Below are 17,099 nucleotides of genomic sequence, written 5' to 3' on the forward strand. Positions count from 1 at the left end.
GGCTGGGGAGCGCCGCCTGGACGCGGGAGGCCGGGACCCGAGCCCCGCCGGGGACACGCCCACGGGGGTTCCTGCTTCACCTGTGGCGAGGCCTGAGCGTTTTCGGGCCCGCGGTGGCTGTCGGGCTCGCCGGGCCGCCCGCCCCGTGCCGCAGCCCCGCAAGCCCGCCTGCCGGCCCGCAGGGCCCAGCCGCCGCGCTCCCCGACCCACGTGTGCTGCGGTCGGAGTGGGCGAGACCATCTGGAGGCTGCGCGGGGGGAGAGAGCGCTGAGAGCCTGGGAAAGAGCCTGCTGGGGACCACAGCTGCGCTTCTCTCGCTCCCTACTTTCCCTGAGCCTCGCGCAGTGGCAATCTGAAGGCTCAGAGAGTGCCTAGAGATGCTACGGCCCGAAGGCCAGCTGGCGGCCGGCCGGCGGCACCCCCCTTCCCAGGTCGAATCGGCGGCGCCGCGACCCCGCCCTCCCGCGCCTGTCCTTCCCTCTGCTCCCAGCCTTTGCTGGGCGCCAGACCCGGCCCCGCCATCCGGCTGCTTGTCCGCTGCGGCTGGTCAACACTGCCGGGGTCCCAGCCTTTGCGGGCCGGGGCCGCCGGGACAGCGGCAGGACGGGGAGACGGGCCATGGCGTCCTGCGTGGGGAGCCGGACCCTGAGCAAGGATGATGTGAACTATAAAATGCATTTCCGGATGATCAACGAGCAGCAAGTGGAGGACATCACCATCGACTTCTTCTATCGGCCGCACACCATCACTCTGCTTAGCTTCACTATCGTCAGCCTCATGTACTTCGCCTTCACCAGGTGGGACGGGCTCGGCCTCGGCGGGGCGCGCCGGAGGGCGAAGAGTAGAGGCGAGAGGGAGGCGGTCGCCGGGAGGGTGGCCCCGTGTGGCTCGGGGTGAGGAAGCGGGCTGGCTGCTTCACGCACACATACTCGCAGACCCACCGCCTACACAGCTTCTCCACCCGCCCGGTGTCTCCACTGTACGTCCAGCCTACTCCCCACACCCCACCTCTAAATACCACCTCTTCTGTGGCCTCCGGCCACACCAAGAACACACGCCGGTCACCTAGCACGATCGTTCACCCCGCCACACACACACATTCAGCATCACTCCGCACACGTCACGACACTGGCGTCCTCCTCTGCAGCCCCTCCAGCCCCCGTCCGTTTTCAGCACACCGCATGAATCATCTCGAATGCACCACTTTCAGAACACACCACTATACACATAAAACATCCAACTGCCACCTCCTGCACGCACTATACACAGGCCCGGGACACAACCTAGATCCCTTCCCGTGTAATTCCTCCAGTATTCAGCACTATCCAGCACACATACCCAAAAAATGCACCACATGGTCTTTTGGGTGCAGCACCTTACATATGCACTGCACGCACATCCTCTAGTGTTCTGTCCCCCCTCCCCGCCCCCTCCCAGCACCATCCATATCACAACACAAATTGCTGCTCTAGACAGCACAGCTATCATCTTTTATGCACATTGCTGCACACACACCAGCCCCACCATGCAGTGCACACCCTGCCCATTCCTCACCTGACATACATGCCTAAATGACATGTTGTCATGCAGTTATAATAATGTCTGGTGCCTTAATGTAAATGCTGTACGTGTTAAACAAATCACATAAGCCTTACACAACATAACACAACTTCCCCTGAAAACATACACACTCACATGCTCAAAAGCCCTTCTAATATCTGTTCACAGGAGCTGCCCACCCCAACTCTTGAACACCCATACCATGTGATTCTAGACTGCACCTGTGGCCCCTGAGCTCCAACCAGGGAGCTAATTGGTGCCTGGTTCCTAATGGCACACACACCCTGGTTCCTATTTAAAACAATTTCTGTTTTCTGAGTGAAGCTCTTTAAAGAAAGAAAAGTCATGCTTGCAACACCATTAAAGATCTGAGGTTCAACCCAGAGTAGTGTTTTGGAACCAGACTGCTAGTTTCAAAACTGACTGTTTTTTTTTTTTTTTAATCTTTTTCTTTTTTTTAAATTTTGTTCTGAGTGCCAGGGTCTACATATATAAAATAGGGATAAAATATGTATTTACCTTCATATAGGGTTAAGAAGACTAAAAATAAATATGTGTGAATACATTGAGTAGAGAAACCTGATTCACCATGCCCAATTAATATCAGTTCTTTCCTGATTTTTTTTTTCCCCAACAATCAATGCTTCTTAATCAGGGTTGGGGGAAAATGTTTAGGGGTATATCAGCTGATCACATGTACTAAGGAAACTTCCAGTATTTAGTGAATGGGAGAGTAAAGGCTACTAGAAGTCTAGTGACATATGAGACAAATTTGTACCACCAACTAAATTGTCATCCCCCGCCCACCCCCCCCCCCAATTGTCAGGGGTGCCTCTCTTGGGAATAACTGCAACTTTTCAGATTTTCATAAAATATCTAATATCCTTCTACATCACACTTATTTTTTACCTCCATAGTCCATTTGACTCTCATTCCCTATGTGTTTATTTTCATGAATCATCTAAAGGTACAAAGCATAAGTAACACTTATTCTTTAATAACTGAGGGTAAAAAGCATAAGTAACACTTACTCTTTAATAACTGAGGGTACTGCTACTGTTACTGTAAAGACTGATGCTATGTGGACCAGACTTTTCTACAGTATCTAATCAGTTGAATTTCTAGCTTTAGAGAGAAATTATTCTTAACTCTAATTATGGTTATCCTCAAATACTTCATCATTTCACCTGATTTTACCATTTAATAGCTATGTAACCACTTAATTTTGTTAAGCCTCAGTTTCCTTATCTGTGTGTAAAATGAAGATCCTAGTACTGATACCTTACAGGATTGTTGTCATGAGAACTAAATTCTCCTTTTTAGGTAATCTGTGTTTAGCTCAGTGGGTAGCAAATGTTAAGTACTTAAGAGACATTATTATTATTATTACATGATTTCATTGAATGCCAGTGTTTTCTAAATTATATTTGTTACTGAATGAGGATATCGATATCGAATGCTCTGTAATTGAGAAAAAGGATTAGAAAAATGGACATTAGATAATATACATGCTTGTTTCACATTACCTTCAATTTAACTTCATTTTATATGTGGGTTTTTAATGATGGAATTTTGAGGGAGTATATTTGGAAAATAGAGAAGTAATTATACTATTTTAAATGATGAGAAGCAATAATGAACCGTTTGTTTCAACTTTTTATCTTTAATATTTTTGTAGACCCCTTCAAAATAAATCTTTAATACTGAAAGTCACATTTCTCTGGAAATTCTCTTTTATGGCCTAGTCTGCCAAGGCAGTTGACAAATTGTAGCAGTGAAAGTATGAAAAATTAATATGGATTTTAACCATTTGTCAGAAATAATTTTTAAAAACCCATAGTCTGAACTTCAGATTGTGGCCTTTTCTAAAAGTGATAACAATTTAATTTCTTATTTTAATTTCATAAAGAAACAAATCACATAATGAAGAATAATTAATATGAAGTTTCACCTTATAAAATCATAAGTGCCATTAATAGAGTTAATACCCATTGTATCTTTTTATAATTTGTGTCACTTTTTAAGTGGGACAGTATAATGATAGGTTTATCTTCAGAAAGATTGAAAGTAATGACAAAGGAAAATTATGCATTACGTGATCATTTGTAATGATCATAGTACCTTATCCTTATTTTATAAGGATTTTTAGTTAGATAACTGCTCAGTGCAATTCTTTCAGTAAAAATTTTAAAATATACCTTAAAGTTTGTTTGGCAAAGACTAATTTCTAAAACTACAGACTATTTGGGGGGTGGTCATTACTAATATGTGAGAAGCAGTACCTGGGTAATGTCAAATGCTGCAGAGACCCCGCGTGAATTTAGATTGTGAAGGATTAGATGCCCTGCAGAGATGTCTGAGACAAGTTTGGATTTGTCAGTAGTTCTTTTGTTAGATAGTGCTATGTTCTGGGTGTGATTTGACTGTCACCCAAGGATCCATTGTGACTGGAAGCTTGGTCCCAGGGTGGTGCTATTGGGAACCTTTAGGAGATGAGGCCCAGTGGGAAGTTCTTAGGTCATTGGGAGCTGCTCTTATGCATCCCCCTGAAATCTCATCAGAGAGTTTTAAATGGAGCACACTTGTCCCTTCATGGTCTTTCTGCCTTTGGTTTGAGGTTTAACCACACATACCCGCTGACCACACATACCATGGCTGACCGTGACATGAAGGGATGCAGTGAAGGAGTAGCCCTCACCATAGAACCTGTGCTATTCAGTTTAGACTTTGAATGCCCCAAACTAGCTAAAAAACCTCCTCTTCATAAATGTCAGGTATTATATTTTAGTGATGCAAAGCTGATTGATACAGATAGAAACTAAACCAACTCACACCATGGTGTCTAAATCTCCTGTTCCTATCACCATCATTTAAAAGTGTCAGATGTCCCCTCATCCTTTCCTTAAGAGTCCATTTGCCATCTTTTTAGAATTAGTCTTTCTGAAAAGTAGATGGTTAGGTATATGTTTATAGGTTTGTTCAGCCAAAGTGAGACAAGGAAAACCTTTGTCATCAGCTCAGAGCATAATAATTATTGAGTACCCTCATATTCACTTTTGAAGGTGAGGAAACTTGGAAATACCAGATGGACTTAGTTGTTAAAACCCAATATTTAGATTTGAAAACATAAAAATCTACTAAATTATATTAGTAGAATCCCACCTCTAAGGGGTACCTGCCATTGAAGAGTGAATCAGTTTCTCTTAGCACTTGCACAACAAAAATCATTCCATGCCTGGAGGAGATGGCCTTTCTGCAGATGACTGTACCTGAATGATGAGCAATTTGTTTATGCTAGTTTTCTCCTGGATATGGAACTAAGGAGACAGACAAGGACAGGGAAATGGACAGATGTTTGATTTTTTTGTTTTTAGTTATTTGTTAATAATGGTTTTTACTTCATTTCCTTCGTTGGCTTTGGAACTCCAGTTGGCCATTTTATCATTGGGCCAGTTTTGACCTTCTGTGTGATCCTCTCGTGGGTCCTTGCCAGCCTTCCCTGTTCTTTCCCTTTTGACCATATAAATAACCTATTAGAAAATGTCTCCTGATAATGCTGATTCAGTTGTCTTGGTCCTGTTTCCTTATATACATCATGTTCTTTCTCTCTCAAGAACAGAAGTCCTGGATGTCCTTGTTCCCTGACACCAGCAGTATTAATTGATCATCTATAGTGACTGTGTATTGGGATTAAACTGGAGGTGAACATACAGTGCTGTGTAGGTGGCACTTGAGGTCCAGTTAACATTGATCTGTACCATTTTTATTCCCTAGTTACTATTTGAATCACATTTTAAAAATTGGATTTAAATAAGGATCTTTTAATATTTTTCCATAAACTTATTTCTGATTTTTTTTGTCCACATAAAGATTATAAGTTTATTAAAGGGGACCATATTATATATTCCTTTGGGGCCATCTGTAGTGAATGGCACCTGGGTGACTCCAGTATTTATTTGGGTTAGATGGTGCCTTATCCCAGAGAGATTATATTTCTAGGAGCTGCTGCCTCTTAGACCCCTCTTTAGTAAACAGCCTTAATTCAAATTGGTCTGTTTTGAGTAAATTGTGTTTAGCACTTCAGCTATAATCCGGTTACCAAATATAACACAATTTATCTTATGATATCCCTGTTGCTCCAGATTTCTATAGGGAAGTTACAGTATTTCAATCTCAGCTAATCCAGAAACCAGGATTAGTCCAGTCCGTCTGATCTGCTTCCTCAACACTGGCATTCCAATTAATTCAATTCTGTAGTCCCCATTACATGTGGCCCAGGTCTCTGCCATCCTGGGGTTCACCATCTGGCTTACTTCATCAAGGACTACTTGGCCCTTCACAGCTTGTGGAGCCGCTCTCCTCTGTCCATTCCCAAGCCTTAGCTCTGCAAACTCCCAGCAGTTTGGAATAGCATGCTCCCAGGCTTTGACTCCATGTCTCTGCAGCCCATCCTCCACATCTGCCCTCATGATCTGTTAAATCAAACTTGGGATTCTATCTGTCCCTGCTTATAATCATTTACTGGAACCCACTACATTATAGGAAATGCAATCTGATTCTGAGCTCTTTCCTTACAAGGTAGGTCTACTTCTGCAGCTCCCTCTTCTATTAGCGACACACACATAGCACACCCAGCAGGCCCAGGCAGTTCCCTGGCCTGCACCCAGTGCTGCTGTCTCTCTCCCTGGAAAGCACCCCCTGGTGCTTCCTACCCACCCACAAGCCCTTGGCACCCTTTACAACCCATTTGGATGGTTCCCCTCCCGGATATCTTTCTTGATATTCCAAGAAGCACAGAAGAATGTTATTATACATCTAAATGCCTTTTATTATTGTATCTCTCCTAATGTAATATTTGTTTCTATGTTAATTTGTTTCTATGATAATTTCTTGAAGCCCAATATCTTAATCATCCTGTGATAGGTGCCCAATAAATGCTAAGTGAATGGAACACAAGAAGTCATTTATCCAATAAGAACTTGGGGGAAAAAGCCCCATTCTTCTTTAGCTGATATCTCAGCAGTAATTCTTGACAAACATCATAACCTCCTTTAAAATTGATTGAAGATGGTTGACAGAGTTGGTTGACATGGGTTCTGCTGTGTTGCCCAGGATTACATTTTCTACAGGGAGAGAGGTCCTTAACAGTGACTGGGCTGCTAGACTTGACCCTTTTAAGTATTTTCAAGGACTCTCATTAAAGATAATGAAGGAGGGCTGGGATTGTGGCTCATCGGTAGAGTGCTTGCCTAGCACATGTGAGGGCCTGGGTTCATCCTCTGCACCACGTGAAAATAAATAAAAAATAAAAAAAATATTGTGCCCAACTACAACATATATATATATCTCTTNTTTTTTTTTTTTTTTTTTTTTTTTTTAAGGTAATGAAGGAGATGATGGGAACAGGGAAGGACAGTTAGCCTAGAACCTTTGGGAGTCATGAAAGCTAGACATTTTCAGCTACCTGGCCAGGGAGGGGATTGTCCCAAGATTATGTGAAGTGAATGATTTAGCCTTGGTTTCTTGAAGTCTCCATATCTGCTGCCTGTAGTCACACATCAGACACCATACTGACATGGAGTCTGAATTCACACAGGATCTGAGTGTAAAATTTCATCTTTTCTTTCTTTCTTTTTTTAACTCATGGCTTTCCTGAGATTTCCTCTGCTTTTAGGACATTCTGTCTTTGGGTAGTTTCCTGTACTAGTTGAAGCAGTATCTGACAGGGATCAAGGTGTTTGAAAATTTGATTGGGCTTGTAGCTATTTGCTGGTGGTCTCTCTATTGGCCCCTGTGGCTAACTCTCTGCAAGGGAACAGGGGAATCACTGTCAGTGGACTCTGGCTGTGATTCTCTCTCACATTCTCTGAGTTGTTTGGCCCATTCTGCCAAATCATCTGGCACATTCTTGCCACCCACTATGTTGAGGTGCCAGGCATTGTGCTGGGCATGGGAGGTATCTCCTTGGAACAGGGAGGACCTGTGCCCTGCAGAGCTTCAATTTTAGGCTTATTTTAAGCTGTATCTCAGATGTTTTCACCATCTGTGGTCAGTGCTGTCTTGGTACATGTCAAGGGCACCCTCAAAGTTTAGCAGAGAGGGAAGAGGACTTTGTCTCCTGAAGCCCGTAAATTTGGATCATTATTGTTGAATGTAGCAATCTTGACCTAGAACTAGCATTCCCCAGCCCCTGGCACCAAATTGCATTGACCTCTGTATTGGCTGTGAAGCCAGAAGCTTCATTTTCCTCATCCTTCAAAGGTATTCCTGGCCCTAAATTTCTCTTTGGAACTGTGGGGCAGGTAAAGAAAATCCCAGCTCAAAGGGAAATTCTCTGGGAAGCTCAGAGGCTACAGACATAGCTGTCTTATTAGTAGCTGCAGCAGACTCAGAATAGAAATTAGGGAGTGGGCACAGTACCCCAATTGGGGACTGAAAGTCTCCTTCTTGTTGCTATAAAGCAAAGCGTGTGAGGGAGGGGGAATCCTGAGGCCAGGAACAGTCAAGATGGGGGCCACAATTTATCATCTCCCCTGGGAAGTGGAAACTACATTGCCCCCTCACAGAGCCTATGTGAGAAGGGCCAGGCAGGGCTTTAGTTTGTTTCTGTTAGGTTTTCAGTTCTTGTAAAACAAAAACATTTCCTTTATAGAAAGACCATCCTAATATAATGTCTTTTTTTAAAATCGTGATCCTCTTAAGAGTAAGGTCATGTTTGATCATTCCAGCCCCCAATGTAGTCCCTACCCAGTAATAGACATTAACTAGATGAAGGAATGAGTGGACATAAACAAAGAACATTCAGATATTGTGAACCAGTACTAATGGACACTTCTTCTGTTTGAGGCACTGTTCTAAGTACCTGTGTTAAGTGATAATCCTCACAATGACCCTGTGAGGTAGGACTATTACCAGCCCTCTATTAACTGTGGAAGAAACAGGCACAGAGAGATTAAGTAATCTGCCCAAGGTCACACAGGTGGCATTCTTGCCCTTGCATATATTCCTTGTCACCATACCAAAACTTCCTACTTGTACTTTGAAGCCAGACCTCATCAGAAAATGCAGAGTCTGATCATTTCTCCCCTTAGGGTCCTATGAAGATTGAGTGAACTCACACGCAAAGCAGTTAGCATGCTCAGTGGGGCACAGAATATGGTGGCTATCCATAAATACTGGTTCTTGTCCCCAAGTGTGGGGTTTCTAGGGTCACTCTATGGCCTTTATGGCCAAGATCCTTTTTATGATTAACCATGGAAAATTTCTGTATACTTTGGTGTACAGTTACATCTCAGGGTTATTTGGAGATTAGAGAAGATGGTCTCAAACCAGGCCTTACAGAAGGGCCATGAAGTCTCAGATTGCCATGAGGCCAGCAGGGGTGTTGGGCAGCCTCATCATGCATTTGGCTTCATTTTGTGCCCCCCGCCGCCACCACCACTTATAAGGGCTGTGTTAACTGCCACAGATGCACCCTCTCTGGACTCAGGAAACTCACAAGGGTGTGAAGGCGGGTCCTCTAATCAGATAGGACTTAAGTTTCTTCCGGAAACTCACCACTTAATCTTTGCAGAAGTTTGATTTTCCTGTACTGTGTGTTTTCAGTTTATCTAAAAGCCTCATTGTCCATCTTTGATGCTTTTTTTTTCTGATTAGATAAATATGAAACTGTCAACTTTCCAGACTTGCTAGTTGATTCATCACCCTTTTTTCTACCTGAAACTAGACCCCACCTGATTCTTTCTAAAATTGCTCAAGATTTACAAAATAGCAATTTTATTAGTTTTATATCCTTATTTCTTCTTATTTCTCCTCTCTGTAGAAAAATCATGTCACCATTTCTTGGGTGGATTTCCAGAGATAGTCTATGCAGCTGTAAGCACAGGTCATAATTTATATTCCCTATACGTGTCCCCTCATATGCACAAATAGTTGCTTGTTATACCCACTGTTCTGCAGTATTTTTTTAAATTTCATGATATCTTTGAAATTATTCTGAAATGGTTAATTCGCAAAATATGGTCTTCACTCTTAATTTCTGTCTGCCCAGTTTTCCACCATGAGACTAAGCCTTAATTTAATCAATGTTCTTTTGGCGAGCATTCAGCTTATTTTCCGTCTTTTGTGAATATATACGGTTTCATAGTGAACAAGCTGATACATATGTAATTTGTACATATATCTGAAGGATAAATTCCCAGAAGTGAAATTGCTTAGTCATAGGGTATATGAGTTTATAAATGTAATATATTGCCTAATTGCCCTCCATAAAAGAGGTTTAAATTTATACTACTGCCAGCAACCTATAAGGGTGCATATTTAACCATTTCTTCATATCCTCACCATCTCAGTCATTAAATGTTTCCCTTTGTCAATGAGGTAGATAAGAAACGGTCTCTGGGTATTATTTTGTCCATCTCTTCCCATGAGTGAGGTTGAGCATCTTTTCTCTTGTCTGAGAGCCATTGTATTTCCCACCTTGTAAACAACCACTTCATGGGCTTTGCTTATTTTTCAGTTTGTTTTTATATGTCCATTATTCTTTCTATGGATTGCTTTTTGTAGATTAGAAGAATTAGCCCTTTGTCTTTATAAGTTGCACATATTTTTTCCACATTCATCACTTTCCTTGTATTTGTTAATGATTGTTTTGTTTTGTGGTTCTTTCTGGGTTTCATGCCATACTTCAGAAAGTTTTCCCCACTGTGAGATTGTTGCCTTTTATTTGTTTGTTTGCTTATTTAAGATTTTCATAAGTCCTTCTGGTTTTCTTTTTTTTTTTTTTAATCTTTAATTCTAATCATCCAGAATATATTTTGTTGTGAAGTGTGAATTATGGACTCTCCTTTCTTTTCCCACACAGCAGTTAATTTTAGCCTTCCTTTCATTTGTAACTTACAATAAGATATATTGTATATCTTATCAAAGTCTTTCCTACCAACCCTTTGCCTCTGATATGATGTAGACTCATTTCCGGTGTCTTTTCACAAGGTCGCTTGGCCAAGGGGAAGCATCATCATTTTCTGGGACTAGCAGACCTGGTTTGAATTCTGACTCTGCAGCTTCTTAACCTGTGTAGTCTTGGGCAAGTAACTTAACCTTTCTGGGCTGTTGTTGTTTCATTTTGATAATACTTCATCTTGCAATTGGTTGTGACAGAGATGATGTTGATTAACTGCCTGTAAAATGCCTGGCACACAGCAGATACTTGATAAACACTAGCTGTTATTATTGTCACCAGCACTATTGATATCAGTAATGTGATGTTGGTTTAGATGAGGACACTGTGGTCCTTCCCTGTGCAGCCATTCTTTAGTCAAAGCTAGTGTTTCTGCTGGTGAATATAGAGCTTCCCTGCTCGAGCCCAAGGAGTATCCCAGGTACCCTGTGAATGATTAGGCTGGCATTTTTAGTGCCATGATCAGAAACTCTGGGCAGATGGTCAATTGTTATGGTGTCCAATAAAGTAAAACTGCATTTTTATATAAGATGAAGTCTGATTCTGTAGTTAGGTTTTGTAATCTGATACATGAGGTTAACAGTCAGCGTTAATTTGTTAGTGCCATTGGGGCATAGGGGCATATTGATGATCTAAGAAACATTATGTGATCTCTTGATATATCTCTCTCTCTCTCTCTCTCTCTCTCTCTCTCTCTCTCTCTCTCCCTCCCTCTCTTTCTTTCTTTCTCTCTTTCTTTTTTTTTTGTATGATCTCTTATTTCAGAATCTATGTCCAATCCTGTCATAACTCTAAAGTTAATTAATTGGGTGCAGAAACTTAGCTTGGCAAGACAGAAGGTCATATCTAAATTCACTTCTGTTTTTCTGTTTTAAACTAATACTCTAGGACTTAGTCTTTTGTGAGATAATTTGTTAGGGTTTCATTCTTCACCTCTTCATATATTTTGATCTAGATTTGTTTTTGTATGCAAAATTATTTTTTTCCTAAGTTTTTGATCTCTACTTTTCCTTCAGTAATGCTTAATCTTAATATTTGTCTTTTGAAAACACTTTCACTGCAGTCCTTCCCTTGATAAGCTCCATGTTTCATGATATTAAATGATATTTTTAATTTATTGCTACTAGTCTCTTGTCTCTAAAATGTCTCCTTCTGTTCCATATCATATTTTCTGCCTATTCATCCTGCATTTTAAAAAACTGAAACGCTGAAACGCCTTCTCTCAAGCTTCTCAGTAATTATCAATAATTCAGAAAATCTTCTCTTAGATCTGTTTTTCCTCGTTCCACTGGCTTTTCTTAAGCCCCAAACATGTTACTGGTCTCTTCCTCTTTTTTTTTTCTTTTTAATGTAAACTGTCAAAACTTAATTATTCTCCATTGTCAATATTAAGGAAACTCTGGGAAATTTTACTTGGTTTTACACAATAAATATTCTCTCTAATCAATAATCAGTCCCCATATATCTTACTGTATGCCAGGCTCTTAGAATACAAGTGAACAATTTCCTGCGCCTCAGAAGTTTGCTTCCAAAGGGAAGAAAGATCACACAAAAACTCAAATGGGATTGTTCCAGTCGGTGGGCTTATGGGAGCAATGAATACAGGAACATGTTAGAGATGACTGGGCATGGGAGTAGGGATGGTCATCTCCTTTCTTTATAATTCTGCTTCTGATCTGATTTTAAATCTTGTGTTTTGTTTTCTCTTGATTTTCCTTTAGTTATTTTTTTTTTATTTTTCTTATTATCCAGCATTTCTCCCCTTCTTCATGCATCTCTTAGGTATCTATTTTTAAGAATAGATATATCATTTTATTGCATTGCTTTCTTATGATCTTTTGCCTCCTTTCTGATTCCTGAAAAATGTCTTTGCCACATTCTATATCATGAGGATCATCTTTAGCTACTCTTAAAGCCAAAAACCAAAATAAACTTTAGGTTTTGGAATTTTATTATTATTATTTTTAATAACAATGATATGTTTAAATGCTTGTCTGAGTAGAATTGTGTTGCTTTGTAAGGTTGCCAGTTGTCTTTTGGGTTGGTGGTTTTTTTTTTTTTTTTTTTTGAGCTGGGGATTGAACCCCCAGGGCTTTGTGCATGCATGCACTCTACCTCTGAGCTACACCCCAGATCCCAACTGTTCCTCTTGTAAGAACTGGACTTTATTATGAGATTTGTGATTTTAGGGAATACTAGTGAATAGTCATTTGTGTGTGCAATGACTTTGCTGAGCAAAACAAAGTAGTTTTGGTCTGTGGCACTTTGTTATTGGTCTGTGCCCTTTTTCCTATATTTTTCTTATTTCTGTGTCCCTGTCTTGTGTTCACCGTGTGGAGGTCATACTCCTTTAGGTTTACTATTTACATCTGAAAATGTTGTTTTTCTATTTTCAGGGATGACTCTGTTCCAGAGGACAACATCTGGAGAGGCATTCTCTCTGTCGTTTTCTTCTTTCTTATCATCAGTGTATTAGCTTTCCCCAATGGTAAGTGATGTCATATGTTATCATGTTTCACCTGTGCATTGGGTCCTTCTGGCTTTTTTTGTTCATTTGAGATGTGGATCATCTAAAAGATGAAACTAGATGCCGGAGTAAAAAGTAATCTGGTTTTTGTGTAGTAGTTAGGAGCACAGGCAGACTGCCCATTTTGGTACTGCCTAGCTCTGTGGCCCTAAAGAAACCCCCTCATCTCTAAGGGTATTTCATTTTCTCTTCTATATAAAGGGGATCCTAGGGAGAGACTGTTGTGAGGGTGTGCTAAATGAGTATATATATATTTTTAAATTTTTTCCTTAGTTGTTGATAGATCTTTATTTATATGAGGTGCTGAGAATCAAACCCAGTGCCTCACACATGCCAGGCAAGTGCGCTACCGCTGAGCCACACACAGTCCCAGCCTAAATGAGTACATGTTAAACACTATGTATTAGTTTGTTCTCCATTGCTACCACAAAATATCTGAGGCTATAGACTTGACATAGCACGGTTTTGGAAGTCAAAGGTCCAGACAGCATGGTGCTTTCTCTGATCAGGGTCCCCTTGACTTCACATTATGGCAGATGGCATCCTGGTGGGATTACTTGTTGGAGGGAGAGATCATATGGTAAGACAGGTAGCTTGAGAGACTGGGGAGGGGCCCGATTTGTCTTTTATAATAACCCTTTGAAGAGAACTAACCAGGACCCCAGAGAACTACATTAATTCTTTCTCAGGGCAGTGCCCTAGTGACCTCCCACTGTGCCCCACCTTTTAAAGGTTCCACCACCTCTTAACATTGCCACACTGGGACCAGGCTTCCAGCACATGAACCCTTGAGAGATAAACCACATTAAACTATAGCACACTGAACAGTGACTGACAGATTATAAGCCCTTGATAGATGTCAGATATTGTTTTTGTTATTATTTTTATTATTATCAGCTGAGTCATACAATACTGAGTTCCTATTGAGTTACTCTTTTTTTGCTAAGGACAGGGTCAATGCTATAATGAGTATTACTTAAGCACAACTCTGCTGATTATGCATTTGAAGTGTGATTTTTATCATAGAAAAAACGATAATTTTTTAAAAAAATTTTTTAGTTGTAGGAGGACATGATACCTTTATTTATTTATTTATTTATTTATTTATTTTTATGTGGTGCTAAGGGTCGAACCCAGTGCTTCACATGTGTGAGGCAATCGCTCTACCATTGAACCACGACTTCAGCCCCAGAAAAAAAGATAATTATTAATGGTGAATTTTATTTCTTGCTCATCATGAGTATAGAGAGAATGAGGGAAAGACTTTGTTTAAAAAATATTTGTTGCCGGGTGCAGTGGCACATCCCTGTAATCTCAGCAACTTAGGAGGCTGAGGGAGAAGGATCACAAATTCAAGTCCAGCCTCAGCAACTAACAAGGCCTGAGCAACTTAATGAGACCCTGTCTCAAAATAAAAAGTGGAAAAATAAGGCTGGTGATGTGTCTCAGTGGTAGAGCACCCAGGGTTCAATCCCAAATACCCCAAAAAAACCAAAAAACAAAAAGTTTGTTCTTTAGCCATGTTTCCAATTGATTCACACCTTTCTTCTAAATTGTCCCTTATCGTTGCTTTAAATTTTTCTTATTCCTGAAAGACCTTCCTAGAATATTTTGTCCATGTTCCTTGTAACCATTTATAAATGCTCACTCCTGTATCTGATATTTTAAAAGTACTTCAGTCTTTCTTATGGATTTTGTTCCAGGGGCCAGTTTGGGTTTTAAATGTCATGCTTCCGGATGCATTTTGTCTCTAGCCTTCTATGCTGTTCAGTAGATTGATGTGTAATATGGGAAGCTCATCGTGAATGTTACTAAATGCTATCCTGAAATGTTTCATGGTGAGGCCTCAGGCCTCCCAAGATGGTGGCTGTGGAATTTTGTTTAATTGTTTTGCTTCTCTTATGAAGCACTGTATTTATAAGAACGTATTGAATTTTTGCTGGTAACAGCAGTTGAGCCAGTAAAACCATGACTCTGAATTTCTTAAAGAATGATTTGTTCTAGATGGCCAAGGTATTTAGGAGCTGAATTTAACTTTCCAACCACTCAAGCTTTTAAATTAAATTTCCTTTGGATGAAAACCTTTCACCACATAGAAACCTACATCTTATTCAAATATGACAAATATAGTTTGACTTTTCCATGATGATTGATGTTTCTGAAAAAGCACAATTATTGGGACATGAAGACAAGGTGAACCTTGTCGACCTTCCTGTAGAATTTGCTAAGAAAATTCTCTACTGTCAAACAGCGTTTTGGTGATTTACCAACTTTCTTTTCCATCCAGTCTCCAACATACAAGATCTTAGACTTTTAGGTTTAGAAGGAGAACTTGGACGTTACACAGCCCATCCTCTCCCTTAAGGAGGCCATGTTGTAGAGTGGCAGATGTGGCCAGCTGCAAGTGGTTTCCCTGAGATCTGGAATCAGCCTTTTCCTACAAAGGGTGGCATAAGAATACAACTCAAGACAGGGTGATAGTGACCTCCTCTCAGGTCAGATGTTGACATAAGGCTAAGCACCAGAGCCTCCAAGGAAGTTTTGGAGCCTCAGAAGCAAGAACAGTTGACTTCAGGTAGCGATGACCCCTCAGCCTTTCCACCCTCTGTCCCATGAAGGCCTGCTGCTTATTCTCTGTTGTTGGTCTATGGCACTTTGTTATTGGTCTGTGCCCTTTTTCCTATATTTTTCTTATTTCTGTGTCCCTGTCTTGTCTCTCTTTTCCATGTGGGCCCAGCAGAGCACATTCATACATATATCCTCAGGAAACTCATGAGTCCAGTGGTATCAGTTCTGTTTTCCAGTCTTTGCTTTCCTCATCCAGTTTATCTGTTGCTTAGTTCTCAATGGTTATTTCTGTGTGACTTGAGGGTTCCTTTTTTTTTTTTTTTCTGTTTCTAAACTCAGAGCCATTTTAGAAGTTTGAGGACTATAAAAGATAGTATCTCAATAGCCCCAATTTTATAGCCATCCCTTTGACGAAGCTGCAGCAGGAGCTGAGTCCCGGGGCTTCATTCACAGAATGTTTTTTTCATGGCACCAATGCCACTGAAGTTCAGGGCCTTAAATCTATATTTGAAGTAATATTTCATGTGATTTTTGCTGTTTAGTCTTCCATTTCCTGATGAAGCCTTCTCATCTTCAAAGTTTCCTGAGCCTGTTTAGTCTCTCATTGTGGGGTATGCTTTAGTGTTGATTGTGGAAAGACCAAACTGTCAGCTTGCCTTATGCTATTTGTCCTGTGCTTATTAACCCAGCTGTGTGACTTTGTCATACATACAAAGGAAGGAGGACCCACGGAGCTCTTGTGGTTCAACCTGCTTAGATAACAGATGAGAAAGTTGAAACCCAGGTTATTCATCCATGGAAGCAACCTGGCCACTCAATGTCAGCCCGGTATGAGGGGCCTAGCCCAGCGTTTTTCTTCTTCAGGGTTTCTCTAGTCTTAGCTCATATTAGATCCATTGTGAGGTATTTTACCTCTGTCTTCCTATGTAATGTGTTTCTGTCTCCTTCTGTTAGTCTCTGGCTTTTCCTTTACCCTAGATTGGGTTCTGTACTCAGTGTGTTTTGGATCCTGCCGAAGGGGTGGAGTGGGGTCCATGACTAGCAAAAGCTAGCATATTGATCCAGGTCTTCCCACTTCCTCATTTTTCTACTCTGTTCCTATCTTTCTATCCTTTTCCCTCCACCACTACTCTGTAGCCTAACTAAGCTTTCAGATACGTTGAGAAAAAGACAATGGAGCTCATTATTCCATGTGGTAGAAATTGGGACATTAGTTAGGTATCTTAGTCCTTAAATGTTGCTATGTTGGAATACCTGAGACTGAGTAATTTATAACAAAAAGAAATTCATTTTGGCTCTCAGTTCTGGAGGCTGGAAGTTCAAGATTGGGTGGCCTCATCTGGTGAGGGCCTCATGCTTCTTCATAACTTTGTGGAAGTTGAAAGGGCCTGAAGGGACAAGTGGAAGAGACAATAGGAGGGGCAGCCTGGCTTTCCAACAACCAGCTCTTGTGTCATGGTAACTAATCCAGACCAGTGAGAGCAA

The 17,099-nt window shown here is 41.1% G+C and overlaps 2 protein-coding genes across 3 annotated transcripts in view; one reads left to right on the forward strand and one right to left on the reverse strand.

Moving 5' to 3' along the window:
- Positions 1–170, reverse strand: part of Mterf3 (mitochondrial transcription termination factor 3) — a 20,577-nt gene extending 20,407 nt beyond the window's left edge. The window contains exon 1 of one of the 2 annotated variants that reach the window (XM_015485983.2): positions 1–170. This exon is cut by the window's left edge and continues 71 nt beyond it. The gene's annotated coding sequence lies outside the window, so the exon portion shown is untranslated. The other variant, XM_015485982.2, reaches the window with a different exon arrangement.
- A 274-nt stretch (positions 171–444) lies between these two features.
- Positions 445–17,099, forward strand: part of Ptdss1 (phosphatidylserine synthase 1) — a 59,647-nt gene continuing 42,992 nt past the window's right edge. Inside the window, exons 1-2 of the mRNA XM_015485984.1 lie at positions 445–797; positions 12,916–13,007. Coding sequence (XP_015341470.1) covers positions 619–797; positions 12,916–13,007 — 271 coding nt within the window. The 5' untranslated portion in view covers positions 445–618. The remainder of the gene's footprint in view (positions 798–12,915; positions 13,008–17,099) is intronic.

Source organism: Marmota marmota, unplaced genomic scaffold (assembly GCF_001458135.2).
Source record: "Marmota marmota marmota unplaced genomic scaffold, marMar, whole genome shotgun sequence".
Classification (NCBI taxonomy): Eukaryota; Metazoa; Chordata; class Mammalia; order Rodentia; family Sciuridae; genus Marmota; species Marmota marmota.